At 53.9% G+C, this 14,525-nt stretch overlaps 1 protein-coding gene across 5 annotated transcripts in view; it reads left to right on the forward strand.

Annotated features, from left to right (window-relative positions):
- Positions 1–14,525, forward strand: part of PRKAR1B (protein kinase cAMP-dependent type I regulatory subunit beta) — a 186,798-nt gene that overhangs the window by 142,770 nt on the left and 29,503 nt on the right. For all 5 annotated transcript variants that reach the window (XM_033194641.1, XM_033194644.1, XM_033194643.1 and 2 more), the window contains exons 8-9: positions 7,705–7,765; positions 12,883–13,004. In XM_033194641.1, the coding sequence (XP_033050532.1) occupies positions 7,705–7,765; positions 12,883–13,004 (183 nt within the window). The remainder of the gene's footprint in view (positions 1–7,704; positions 7,766–12,882; positions 13,005–14,525) is intronic.

Genomic DNA, 14,525 nt, shown 5'->3' on the forward strand with positions numbered 1-14,525 from the left:
AGAAGGGGCCAGCCACGAGTGGCTGCTGTATGTATTTTTCTTTTCCATTTTTTTTTTCTGTTAATAGAGGTGAAGTCTTGATATGTTGCCCAAGCTGGTCTCTCACGAGCTCAGGCGATCCTCCTGCCTTGGCCTCCCAGAGTGCTGGAATTACAGGCCTGAGCCGCTGCACCTGGCAGCCACTATCAATGCTCCAGTTTTCCAGGCTTTCTGTGTGAAGGTGCTGGAGAGATTCCCAGGCCCCTGGAGGGCTGTTGTCCACCCTGCTGCCACCCAGGCCACAGCTCTGACACCTCCAGCTCCTGGGGTGTGGAGAGAACAGGGACATTTTTGGAGACACCTGGGGGAGGGCGGTGAGGGGGCGACTGGGGCCTCCCTTCCACCTCTGCTTCTGAAGTTTGGTCGGACTTCCTCATTACAAGCTGTGGGAGCCGAGGCCAAGCAGGTGCTGGCGAGACGCGGCAGAGCTGAGATTGCAACCCAGGCCCTGTGCCCCTGGGCTGACTCCTGGGAAGTGGGTGAGACCGGTGTTAGGAACCTCACGTAGGGGTCCGGGCACCCACCAGCCTGCTCAGAGGCCAGCTCCCAGCCCCGCCTCACTGACCGTCTCAGCCACAGAAGGAACATGATCCCAAAAGGGGCAGCCTTTGGGGCCGGGTCCTCCCCCGGGGGCCCCTGGCAGCCTTCAGCTGTCTCCCCGCTGCGAGAGATGGATGGGCGCACGCGGCTTTAATGTCTGAGGTTCCCCGGGCAAAACACGCTTGCATTCCTCCGGCTGGGCGTAATTGCTGGGCAGTCAGTGTGAATTATAAATTATTTTTCAAAAGAAGTGCTTTTTTTATGGCTCGCGGAAATCTAAAATGGCCTGGGCTGGGTCATTGCGCCTGCTGCTGCCCCGGGCGTCCGGCCCGCTCTCCGCTCTCTGGGGCAGACACGCGGCACTTTCTGCTGCCGACGGGCCTGGGCTCGTCATTTCCGAAAAGACCGTTGTCACTGAGGAAGCCCCGTTTGTTCAGGCACCCGCAGCGGGCGGAGAAGTGCTGTCTACACTGTCTCGGTCTTGGGCCAAGTTCCTGAGGTTTTCTTGGACCTCCTGGGCTGTGGGCTTTTGCCACAAAGAGGGGACCTTGGGGAGGGCTTTGGCAGAAGATAGGACACCCCCAGGACGCTGAAATCGGGGCTCCCAGCCATTTTAGTGCTACTCTGACCCGGAGCTGATGGAGAAACTGAGACCCGGGTATGGGGAGGGCTGGGTTCATGCCTGTACTTCCTGCATCTGCGTCTGCTGTGACTTGCAAGGCCTGGGGCTGTTTTCTCCCCAGGTGCCGGCTTATCGGGGCCCCGCCCCCACCCTGCTGGTCTCTTGGTCCCCTGGACTGGGCACGCCAGGGCCACACATTGGAGGGGCGAGGTCAGTGTCGCCAGGCCAGGTTTCCGGTGGCTGCATGGGCAGCTGTGCCGACCAGGCCCGCAGCCGTGTTCAGCTCTGTGCTCTGAGCCGCGGCTCCTCTCTCCTGCACACGCCTTGGGCGACAGAGTCCCGCCGTGCTGTGCCGATGTGTGTGTATTTCAGGGCAGAGTCCCCTTCTGGCTCCACACCCTTTACCGGGCCGGGGGTGCTCAGGGCCGTGGGAGCCGCGCTCCTCTCAGAGTGTCTCAAAGGGTGCGGGGCTGTACAGCAGAGTGCCAGAGCCACCTCTGTCTTCTGGTCTCCAGGCACCGGGGGAGGCAGGACCCGGGGACCCAGGTCGCTGACGTTTCTGGTTCTCTCTGCGTGATGCTGGGCCCCTTCTCCCTGCAGCAGATTCCGTCTGAAAGCAGCCCCGTGCCATGGAACACGTCCAGAGCTGCCCCAGCTGCCCGACCGTCACAGGGCCGTGAGCTTGGTGTTGGCAGCATGAAAGTAACACCCGGGCCTGGACCGTCTCGGCTCCTCTCTCTGTCCCGGGCAGCCTGGGCACGTTGCATGCTCTGAGCTGCCCTACTCCAATCTTGTGTGAGGATGGAGAATGATGATGTGTGGTGCTGTGCACACAGTAGGTGCTCTGTGGATGCCACTTCTGTTCTTCCAGAGCAGACAAAGTGCTGAGTGTGTGCGTGGAGGTTCAAGGTGACCTTGCTGTCTCCAGGACAGTGTGGAGCCTGGCCATGCGAGCATCGATTCTGGAACAAGATTGTCCCGTTTCAGTTCTTGGCCTCACCGCTTGGCAGCCCAGTGAGCACAGGCAGGCCACACCGGCCCTGAGCCTCTGTTTCTTCCCTGGAGTGGACATAATAGTAGGCCCAGCTGAAGGTGTGGATCTCGGGAGGTGCCTGGTCGCTGGGAAACATTCAGCATAGTGAGCCGTGCTTATCGTCATCACCTTCTGGGAGGAGCAGGAATCTTGGCAGTGGTGGAGGCTGCTGAGGACTAGGGCTGGGTCAGCAGCTGTTTGCATGGGTGTCTAACCCCATTTCTGAGCTCAGGGACCTGACATCTCCCTGGAAGTCAATGGGAGGCAGACAAGGGCCAAGGTGGACACGGCACCAGTGGAGCAGTGGTGAGGAATTTGGGGGGACAGAGAAGGAGCCCAGGCCAGAGACACAGGGAACAGCTGCTCATTTCAACCACTCTTCTCACGGGGAAACCGAAGACCAGACGGGACAAGACTAGTCCAAGGGTATGGGGAGTCATGGGCAGGCTGCGGTCGGAATTGCAATGTCCTGACTTTCCCCATCAGCACACTTTTGTGTACCCAGTAAGAACCACTACCACCATCATCATTGCCACCATCACCACCATCGTCAGCACCATCATTACCACCACTATCACCCCTGCCATCACTATCATCATTGCCAACATCACTACCATTATCACCACCACCATCACCACCATTATCACCATCACCATCACTGTTATCACCATCCTCACCACCATCACCATCATCACCATCACTATCACCATCATCACCACCATTATCACCATCACCATCACTGTCACCATCATCACCACCATTATCACCATCACCACCACCATCATCACTATCACTATCACCATGACCATCATCACCATCACTATCACCATCATCACCACCATTATCACCATCACCATCACCACCACCATTATCACTATCACTATCACCATCATCACCATCAGTCACCATCATCACCACCATTATCACCATCACTATCACCATCACCACCATCCTCACCATCACCATCCTCACCACCATCACAACTATTCTCACCACCATGAATATCACCATCATCACCACCATTATCACCATCACCACCACCATCACTATCACTATCACCATGACCATCATCACCATCACTATCACCATCATCACCACCATTATCACCATCACCATCACCACCACCATTATCACCATCACTATCACCATCACCACCATCCTCACCACCATCACAACTATTCTCATCGCCACCATTCTCACCACCATGAATATCGCCATCACCACCATCACCATCCTCACCACCATCACCATCATCACTACCATTATCACCATCACCATCCTCACTACCACCATTATCATTATCACCATCAACATCCTCAATACCATCACCATCACCATCATCACCACCATTATCACCATCCTCACCATCACCATCCTCACCACCATCACTATTCTCACCACCATGAATATCACCATCATCGCCACCATTATCACCATCACCACCACCATTATCACTATCACTATCACCATCACCATCATCACCATCACTATCACCATCATCACCACCATTATCACCATCACTATTACCATCACCACCATCCTCACCATTACCATCCTCACCACCATCACAACTATTCTCACCACCATGAATATCACCATTCTCCCCACCATCACCACTACCATTATCACCATCACCATCCTCACTACCACCATTATCATTATCACCATCAACATCCTCAATACCATCACCATTATCACCATTAGTATCATAACCACCATCACCATCATTATCACCATCAGCACCATCACCGTCACTGTCACCACCATCATCACCACCGTCACCATCACTATCCATCACTATCGCTGTCCTCACCATCACCACCATCACCATCACCATCATCACCATCACCACCACCATCGTCATCACCACTGTGGCTATCCTCACCAACATCACCACCATCACCATTAGCAGGAACATAACATTTGTTGAGACTCAGTTCTCATCATGACCCAGCAAGGCAGAGATTTGTATGGTCTCATTTCACCAAGGTCCAGTGATGCAGGTGATGCATTCAGACCTGTACTTGTCCACATTGAGTGAACTTCCTACGGTGTCCTCCATGCTGAGGCTCTGGAAGGCAGGGGAGGGTGGGTGTCCTTAGGGTCCTCATCCCCATCATGGAAGTTGGGCTCAAGCCACACCTTTGCTGGGCTCAGTCGTCTGATCTGTGAGTGGGAAGCTTGACGCAGCTCTAGGAGTCTGTTTCTGGACATTGACGGAGGCTTGGGAGTGAGTGGGGAGGGCCACGCTACCGGAAATGGCCTTTGCCCATGGGAAAGGTCAGCCTCGCCACCAGGGTCCAGAATAAGCAACTGGAAAAAACCTGGCCTGAGCCCCACACAAGTCACCGCTGTGCCTCAGGGACTTGTGTACCATTCCTCCCCCATTTCACTGGAGCTTGCATTTTTGTCATAGTTTTCCAGGGACAGGCATTTAGCATCACGTGCCTTTCCTCCAGCCCTTCCCCCTTGAGCTGTTTTCCTTCCGCAGCAATCCATCTCCCTTCCTTCATTCTCTGCTCTGCTCCTGCAGGGCCTCCTGCCCCAGTAGCTGGAGTCCCGCTCCATCCTAGCCAGGAGGGCTGCACAGGAGGGCTGCGGGCTGCCTCCCCTATGCTCACTGTGTCCCCAGGGCTGCTCTTCCCCACCCCCAACTGTGGAAGAGGCTCTGTGGTGGCCCCTCATTTTCCCATGTGATGGGGCCACTTTCAGTGTGCCCAAGGGGTCCCTTTTTAAGGTAGATATAAGCAAGTTTACATCTGGCTGTGGGTGGCATCAAGAGAAGGAAGAGGGGCCAGTGAGTAGGCGCAGGCCCTGGAGACCAGGCTAGGGCAGACCCCCACTTCACCACGGCAGTGGGTAACTTCAGACGCACTCCTCCGAAGCACTCACCTCCGCTTTCTCCTCCTCCTTGACCCTCTGAGTTGTGACATTGTGATGGGCACAGCCCTGAGCACAGCCCCTGCCCCTGTCCAGGGTGCTCGGTAAACACCAAGTGGTGTTTGATTGCAATTTCTGTTCCTGTGAGTGACTGGAGTGGATGGGAAGACGCTTTGAACAGCAACCCTCAGGAGAAGAAAGTTTGGGGAGACTGACAGGCATTTGGGAGGCTCCTCTGAGTGTCAGGGGTCTTGCTTCTCATGTCTGGTCTATCTCTCTTTCCTGACATCTCCTTCCTATGTAGGTTGTTTAGAAGGTGGGATAAATGACTCTCCTTCACCATTGCCCCCCAGCATTGTGACAGCCGGGAGGGTCCCTGGCAGCAGGGTGTTATGCCAGACGCCTGCAGGACTCAGAAGAGTTTATAGTTTTCTATCCTAACCTAGGTTTCCTAGCCTATCCTAACCCTTAGGATTAAATTTTGCTGGATGTATTAGTTAGCTGTGGCTGCGTAACAAATTCCCCTCAAACTTAATGACCTCTGTCAACAATGTTACATTTGTTCCATTTCCCGTGGGTCATGGAGGAAGCAGCTGCACGGCTCTGGCCTGGAACACTCCTCGGGCTGTGGGATCAGAAGGTCTTATGGGGCAGAGGAGATGTCTGTGGTGGCTTCCCCCCACAGGGCTGGAGGGTGGCGGGAAGGCGCTGCTCCTCCTCTGAGCTTCTCTGCAGCCGAGCGATCCAGGAGAGAGCAGGGCAGGAGCCACAGTATCTTTTACAACCTGGCTTTGCAAATCTCAGGCTCATTTCCTTAGCATTCTCTAGTTGCATCTATCAGCCCTGTTCATCGTGGTGCAGACCACACAGGGTGTGGACACCAGGAGGCGAGTGAGGATCATTGGGGGCCGGCTGCTGCTGTGCCAGGTGTAACAGAAATACTCAAAATAACAGTGTCTTAAACCATACGGCTGTTTCTCATGCTCTGGAAGGAGTCTGTCTAGGGTGGGTGCATTGTTCTATGGGGCCCAGGGAACTAGCTTTCTCTTACTGATGCTCCTCAGGGGCCCAGGATGGCTGCTGCAGCCCCAGCCATCATCTCCACATGCCAGATAGCAGGAAGGAGGAGAGGGGAGGGACATGTTCAGAAACTGCACATACTACTGTGTCTGTGTGCCCCTGGTCAGCACATGGTCAGTTGCACAGGTGGGAGGCACCTGGTAAATGCCGCTCACTGCGGTTTTCTGTCTCAGGGTGTTACGGGAATTCGTGAAACAGCATGTCAGGAAGGAGTAAAATACGTCCCCGTTTGACAAGTGGAGAGGTAGAGGCAGCTTTGGGGCTTTTAGAGCCCACTCCAGGCTTTCCTTCTTGGTTCTGTGGTTCCTGTCTAGGGCAGTCACTCAGCCCTGCGGAGCCTCAGTTTCTGCCTGTAGAAAATAAGGATAAAAGTATGTTCCCCTCACAGGGTTATCTGTTGCAAGTTCAATGTGCGTCAGCGTGTCCAAGAGCCCCCCTCCCCAACCTGGAGTAGGCATTCAACACAGCAGGTTCCCTCCTCTCTCCTCTCTCCGCACCCCAGGGGACTTATCTAGGGTTATGAAAAAACCTCGTCACTAGCATGTCGTCTCTTGGTCCAACTCACATCGCGGCATACACCCTACTCGAACGCATGGCCTCTGTCAATGGATGATACCATTTGAATTTCAGCAGAATCGGGTTTGCTGCTGTCCGGGTGGACTGTGTGTCTATGTTTTCTGAATGTGCGGTGCTGAATCGTGTCTACCATGCGGCTGCTGTGTACAGTTGTGGAGTTTGTGCACTGAACAAAGGCCCAGGCAGAGGGCTGAGAGGGGCTGAGACCCAGGCTGCTTTCTGCGCGCCAGGCTGGAGCCAATTGCTTGGAGCAGGGGCCTCATTCCTGTCTGCACTGGGGCCCGTCAGCTTGCTGGGATGTGTGCTTGAAGAAGGGGTGTGTTTTTCTAATTCACATTTATAATCCTGGTTTCTAGAATGAATTCTAATTTCTAATTCACATAACGCAGACAGGGCCCTGTGTGTTGGTGTTGTATTATTCAGCATGCTTTTCCCAGGGGTGAGGGAAGTCAAGCTTTAATGGGTAAGGATGCAGCTTCAGGCATGGCTGGATCCAGGGTCTTAGCTGATGTCAGCAACACTCTCCCTTCTGCGTCATGTGCTTGAGTGTCTGTGTTGGCCTCAGTTTCTCAAGATGTGTTTATGAGCCCCCTCCCCTTCATGGCTAGAAACCTGGGTTCAGGCTCTGGCTGGCTGTGTGCTCACTGCGTGGACCTACCACTGGCCCCGGCTGGGTGGGGAACTCTGCTGCCGGCCAGGACACTTAGCAGCCACGATGGGAGCTTTTCCAGAAGCCCCCCAGGAGGAGGGAGGCGGGGTGCTTAGGACACCGTGGCAGCTCACACAGCCTTCGGGTCATTGAGGACTTTTGGGACTTGGAATGCTTGGAGGGTCTCCTTAGTAGTTGAGAGTCGTTTGGGGAAATCTGGAAACGTCAGGATGATCCAGGCACAAAGATTCACATTCTTGTCTGTTTTTCCTTTCTCCCGAACAGGGCAGCACGCTGAGGAAACGCAAGATGTACGAGGAGTTCCTCAGCAAGGTCTCCATCCTAGGTCAGTGGCTGCACCCCTGCCCAGCTGTGTGTCCCGACATCTGGGCACCTGCTGGCCACCCTGGCCTCTTCCCCATTCCCTGTGTGTCTGGCAAGTTGAGTGTTGTTGGTATTATGGAAGTTTGGGGCGCAGCACACAGACGTGCCCACACGCATACACGTGCACACATGACACTGTCACTTGCTGGCAAACCCCAAGAGCCCGCCTCCTCTCCCGTGGGCAGGGCTGCCCTGCTTGTCAGCGTCTCTGCCATCCTGTGCATTTCCTGTCTGCTTCTCCCTTTGCTGTCAGAACCGCGCCCCCAGCCTTCCCTCCACACCAGTCCGTGTAGAGCTGAAAGCCGGTGTTGGCTCCCGGTACACGTGAGAGCTGGGTCGAGCTGCTTTCCCTGACTGTGCTGGTTCCCTTCTAAGCGCGGTTTCTCTGGGAGCTGTCTCTGCCCTTTCTATGCCACCATCATCGCTCTCAGTTCCGGGAAGGATAACAGGGCAGGCCAGTGTTTCAGGTGCGCCTGGAGCCTTTTCACCTTTGGTGAACCTGCTCAACGGCCTGGCGGGGAAGACGCTGGTGCAGCCTGAGTTACACGCAATGGTGCCGGCCGGGCCAGTGGGGGCTCCTTGGGCTAGAGCAGGCAGAACCGTGCACATGTGTGTGGGTGAGTGTGCACATGGGCGGTGTGTGTGCGTGTGCATGTAGAATGTGCATGTGTGCGCATGTGTGAGGGTGTGTGCTCATGAGTGTGCATATGTGGCTGCATGAGTGTGTGCATGTGTGCGTGGGTGTGTGCACGGGTGTGCATGTGTGTGGGGGCATGTGTGTACATGGGTGTGAGTGCACAGGTGTGTGCACGTGTAGAATGTGTGCATGTGTGTGCGTGGGTGTGAGTGCACAGTTGTGTGTAGAATGTGCATGTGTGTGTGGGTGTGAGTGCAGAGGTGTGTGTGCATGTGGGGGTGTGTGCATGTGTAGAATGTGTGAGTGGTTGTGTGTGCACGTTTGTGTGCATGAGTGAACGTAGAATGTGCGTGTGTGCATGTGTGTGGGGGTGTGAGTGCCTGGGTGTGTGTGCGTGTCGGGGTGTGTGTGTAGAATGTGTGTGAATGGGTGTGTGTGCACGTGTGTGAATGAGTCCACGTAGAATGTGCGTATGTGCATGTGGGGAGTGTGAGTGCATGGGTGTGTGTGCATGTCGGTGTGTATGTGCGTGTGTAGAATGTGTGAGAGGTGTGAGTGTGCATGTGTGTGGATGTGTCTGTGTGCATGTGTGTGCACACGTGTGCGTGGGTATGAGTGTGTACGTGTGTGATAGTGGGTGTGAGTGTGCCCGTGTGCACGTGTGTGTGTGCAGTATGGCTGTGCCTGCGTTTCTTGGGGAGGACTTTGACCCCTGTTCTCTCTGAAATCCTTCTGCGGAATGTCGAGAAGGGAGCGTGCGGTTCTTTCGATTGTGGTAAAATGCAGGTCACATCAAGCTGAACATTTTGACCTTTCCCGGAAGCGCGTTTCAGGGCCGTCGAGTCCACACATGACGTCATCGGCCCCGCTCGCATCCCAGAGCCCCGTCCTCACCCGAGACAGAGCCCCGTCCCTGTGAGCCGTCACCCCCACCCACCCTCCCAGCCCTAGCAGCCTCTGGACGCTGCTGGTCTCTGTGGGCTATTTGCCTGTTCGGGATGTTTTGTGGGAATGGAATTGCCCATGTGGCTTCGTGTCTGGTTTTAATTCTAGTGCCTTTTAAAAATGTCATACTTGGAAAAACAAAACGAGTTGGTCCCCCAGATTTTATAGGGGCCGAGAGGGAGACATTTGATCCCTATGCGAAATCCCAAACGCAGGGCCTCTGCCGTCCTTCTGGGTTCCTTTTGAGGCAGAGCTGGGTGGTCCGGGCCCTCGTGCCCACCAGGCACCGGGCACTGAATAGTCAGCCCTGCCCCACAGATTTCTTCATTCCCCAGTGCTGTCGAGGCAACAGTTGCTGCAGGCCATGAAGGACGAGACCCTCTCCCTGCTCCAGGCGAGCGCTGGTGACCCCCGGCTGGAGGTGGCTTCTTGCTTCCTGCGTCCCGGGCTCTTAGGGGTGGTCAGACACCCTTGCCGCCTGGCCTCCGTCCGCCCAGTTATGTTCCTCTGATTAATGCAGCAGCCAGCAATGTGACCGGCTTCTCCCATGGCCTCCCAGAAGAGTAACAACGAGACACGATTCCCTTTTCCTGCCCAGTCACCATCAGCACAAAGTCCTCCAAAAAGGGCTGGCGGGACGGTGCCTCCACAGGTGGCTTGGCAGGAGGGATGGCCCTGGACGAGGCTGAAGCTGTGGGCTTCGACATTCCTGTCCCCACACCAGAAACCTGGCAATGGTGTTTGTGCCTTGGTGCTCCTGGGACTCTGCTTTCTCCTCCTGAACGCGCAGGGCTTGGCCCCCTGGACAGGAGGCCCCGTAGTCAGCACGGTCCGTGTGGGAGCTGCAAGTCTGCAGAATTCCAGCTCAGAGCTTGGAGATGGCTTTCCCACTGGGGCAGGTGCACGCAGCCTTGTGCTGTGGCTGCAGGCTGACCTTGTGAGGTGCTTTTTGGGACACTTGGCTGCATTTATTCTGCATAGTTTGCACAGTGAATATAAATGGATCCCATCTCTACAAAATAAAAAATTAGCTGGGCGTGATGGTGCATGCCTGCAGTCCTAGCTACTTGGGAGGCTGAGGTGGGAGGATCACTTGAGGCCATGAGCTTGAGACCAGCCTGGGTAACAGAGCAAGTTCCTGTCTCTCCAAAAAAAAAAAAAAAAAAAAAAAATTATACGGGTGTGGTGGCTCATGTCTGTAATCCCAGCACTTTGAGAGGCTGAGGTGGGAGGATCGCTTGAGCCCAGGAGTTCAAGGCTGCAGTGAGCCATGATCATGCCACTGCACTCCAGCCTGGGTGACAGAGCAAGACACTGTCTCTTGAAGAAAAAAAAAAAAATGGGGCTAAGAGTGCCATCTCCCTGTGGTTTCTTCTGTCAATTTTCATCCAAGATTAATGTAGCCAGGAGATAATTTTTGTTTTGAGAACTCAGAATACTACACATTTCAAATGTAATAGAGGAAGCATTTGCTGATCAAATATGTGGAAATGAACTTCCTAACTGCAACTGACTTCTGAAATGAAATGCCTCGTGTGACTGTCCTTGTAAGGAAACCAGTAAACAAAACACTCCAAATTCATATGCTGATCTCCTTCTGCACCCTGAACACAAACCATAATTGCACTAAAAAATCAACCTGCATCATTTAGTTGCCAGATGTGCACTGATGTGTTGACCTGCTTGGGAGCACACCCAGGTTCTGAATTATTCAGCAGCTTCTGTCTGGTACAGACCCTTCTTTTTTTGAGACGGAGTCTCACTCTGTCGCCCAAGCTGGAGTGCAGTGGTGCGATCTTGGCTCACTGCAACCTCCGCCTCCCGGGTTCATGCCATTCTCCTGCCTCAGCTTCCCGAGTAGCTAGGACTACAGGCACCTGCCACCACAGCCGGCTAATTTTTGTATTTTTAGTAGAGATGGGGTTTCACCATGTTAGCCAGGATGGTCTCCATCTCCTGACCTCGTGATCTGCCCGCCTCGGCCCCCCAGAGTGCTGGGATTACAGGCATGAGCCACCGCGCCCGGCCGGTACAGACCCTGTTTTTAGGAAGCTGGTCAAGCAGCTCTGGTAGCGGGGGCCTCACCCACCTTCCCTGTGCTGCAGAATCTGCCCCGGCCCTGGGGTTTGCAGGAAGCATTTTCCTTTGCAACGTACGGCATCAACAGGGATTTTTAAGGAGAGAAATCTCCCTCCTAACCTAGATCTAAAATAAATGCTTTGCTTTTTATTTTTAGCTTCTGACCTACATAGGTAGCATCTGATTTGTATAGGACAGGAAAGATTTTTAGTGTGTGTGAAAAAAGAAACAGTTAATCAGGTGATCATTATTTTCTTATAAAATCTGATGTTAGTAATTTTTTTTTTCCTTCCAAGGGTTAGGGATGAATAAAGACAGGGAAGGGAAGACCTTGTGAGAAGGGCGGAAAGATACATTGAATTTGCAAGCATTTAAAGATAAACTTGGCATGGGAATTAAGCATTTTGACCCAAAAGAGTAGAAAGTATACTATACCTTAATCTTGCAACATAAATGCAGTTCCATGTTCTTTGATCAGTTCCCTGATGAAGTGTTTCTTTTGGATGGGCAGTTACCATTCTGAATTATTTTGTTATTCACGTATTTTTTTTTTTTTTGAGACGGGGTGTTGCTCCATCTCCCAAGCTGGAGTGCAGTGACGTGATCATAGCTCACTGCAGCCTCGACCTCCTGTGCTCAAGTGATCCTTTTGCCTCAGCCTCCTGAGAAACTGGGACCACAGGTGTGCGCCACCATGCCTGGCTAATCTTTTAATTTTTGTAGAGACGAGATCTCACTATGTTGCCCAGGCTGGTCTTGAACTCCTGGCCTCAAGTGTTCCTCCCACCTCAGCATCCTGAGTAACTGAGACTACAGGTACACACCACCATGCCTGGCTAATTTAAAACATTTTTTTTTTTTTTTTTTTTTTGTAGAGATGGAGTCTCATTAAGTTGGCCAGGCTGGTCTTGAACTTCTGGCCTTAAGCGATCCTCCTGCCTCAGCCTCCTAAAGTCTTGGGATTACAGGCATGAGCCCACTGTGCCTGACTTCTGAATTATTTTAAACCACTTAGTAGCCTTTGTGCTTAGCTGCAACTCCATTGTTTGCAAAAATGTAAGCAGCTCTATTCTTTTGAAGATAACAAAAGTATTTTCATACTGAGTTAACCTGGAGTCAGTTTTCACTGCTGGGTATTTACATTAAGCCAGGGATAAGTGTCAGAATAGCTCCCTCCGCACCTGGTGAAGAGGACACATGAGCTGCATGCGTCTGGGAACTGCTGATTGCAAGAAAACCCAGGCTCCCTGGCACAGAGGTGCTAGGGGACAGTGTCACGGCCTCGTCTTACGCAGCTTACTGGTCATGGAGCTGGTGCTTCTGAGGACACCTTTCGGGAAGAGTGGTGGCCCTTGTCTTGGACTGTGGCTGGGGAGGCATGAACCCCGGGATGACCTATCCTCCTCCTCCCCTGACAGAGTCCCTGGAGAAGTGGGAGCGTCTGACCGTGGCGGACGCGCTGGAGCCCGTCCAGTTTGAAGATGGAGAGAAAATCGTGGTCCAGGGAGAGCCTGGGGATGACTTTTACATCATCACAGAGGTGAGACGTGCTTCCCACGTGGGCGCTCTGGGTGTGTGCTCGGGTGGGGACACTTCCTACCTTCTCCTCTTCCACTGCCCGTCTCATCCTCCCTCTGGAGTCAGTGCTGCTCTGTGACCGCACGCCTATCTGGGGCCTCTACGGGGTGGGTGGGCCATGGCCTCACACTCCTGCCACCGAGGTTCCTCTGGTCCTCTAGCATCGAAAGGCTCCCTTCTTAGAAAGGTGGCTGGTGCCTGATCTGCATGTGTGATGAAACTGCATGAAACTGGCCGGGCGCAGTGGCTCACGCCTGTAATCCCAGCACTTTGGGAGGCTGAGGCGGGTGGATCACCTGAGGTCAGGAGTTCGAGACCAGCCTGGCCAACATGGCGAAACCCCGTCTCTACTAAAAATACAAAAATTAGCCGGGTTTGGTGGTGCATGCCTGTAATCCCAGCTACTTGGGAGGCCAAAGTAGGAGAATCGCTTGAACCTGGGAGGTGGAGGTTGCAGTGAGCTGAGATCGCACCATTGCAGTCCAGCCTGGGCAACAGAGTGAGATTCCATCTCAAAAAAAAAAATTTAAAAAGTAAAATAAAAAACCTGCACGAAACCTGCACACAGGGCGTGCAAGGGCGGGCAGAGCTGAGGAAGGGAGTGGGGTCGGAAATGGCACCACGTCTGCATCCCAGTCGTGGCGTGGCGCCGTGTGTACACAGCAGGTCACTGTTGGGGGCATCGCATACATTCAGGGTGCACAGGATCTCTCTGTATTATTTCTCACAGCCTCACTCAAATCTACAATGATGGCAAATTTAAAAGTTTAAAAAGACGGTGGCAGCTTCTCTATCTGGACGTAGAGTCATTTTTGTGAGTCATTTTTGCTGTCTCACACCACGGCCCCATCACGGGCAGGTGACAGGTGGCTCTGTGGAGCCCCCGGGACATGCTGGGGCCGCAGGCCATCATGGCCGTACCCAGACTGCTGGGTGGGCTGAGCAGCTGTCCTGAGGACAGGGCAGGAATTCGCGTGTGAACCCCCATTCCGGGCGCTGGCGAGGGACTCCGTGCCTGTGAGCTAACAGGTGGGACTGGAAACCGGAGGTGGGGCTCGGACACCGGACCTAATTGAGGACTGGCCAAAACAGGGCCAGGGTGCAAGCCCCTCTCCATAGCCACGCCCACCAGCGCACCACGTCAGTTTACCATTGCCATGGCAATGCCCAGGAGCTCCCGCCCCTTTCCATGGCAGCGGCCTGAGGACCCGGAAAGTGACCACCCTTAACCAGAGATCTCTGTATCATCCACCCCTTAATGTGCATATAATTAAAAGTGGGTGTAAATGGGACTGCACAGGTGCCCTGAGCCGCTGCCCTCAGTGCTCTGCCTGGCAGTAGTGGCTAGAAGCTGTAAACCCAAACACTGCCGCTTCAGTAAAGCTGTTTATTCCACCTCCTGCTAGCCCTCGAATGCTTTCCTGGGCAAAGCTAAGAACCCTGGCAGGCTAAGCCCCACTTTGGGGCCCACCTGCCCTGCATC

The sequence above is a fragment of the Trachypithecus francoisi genome, unplaced genomic scaffold (genome assembly GCF_009764315.1).
Source record: "Trachypithecus francoisi isolate TF-2019V2 unplaced genomic scaffold, Tfra_2.0 Lachesis_group4, whole genome shotgun sequence".
NCBI classification, from domain to species: Eukaryota; Metazoa; Chordata; class Mammalia; order Primates; family Cercopithecidae; genus Trachypithecus; species Trachypithecus francoisi.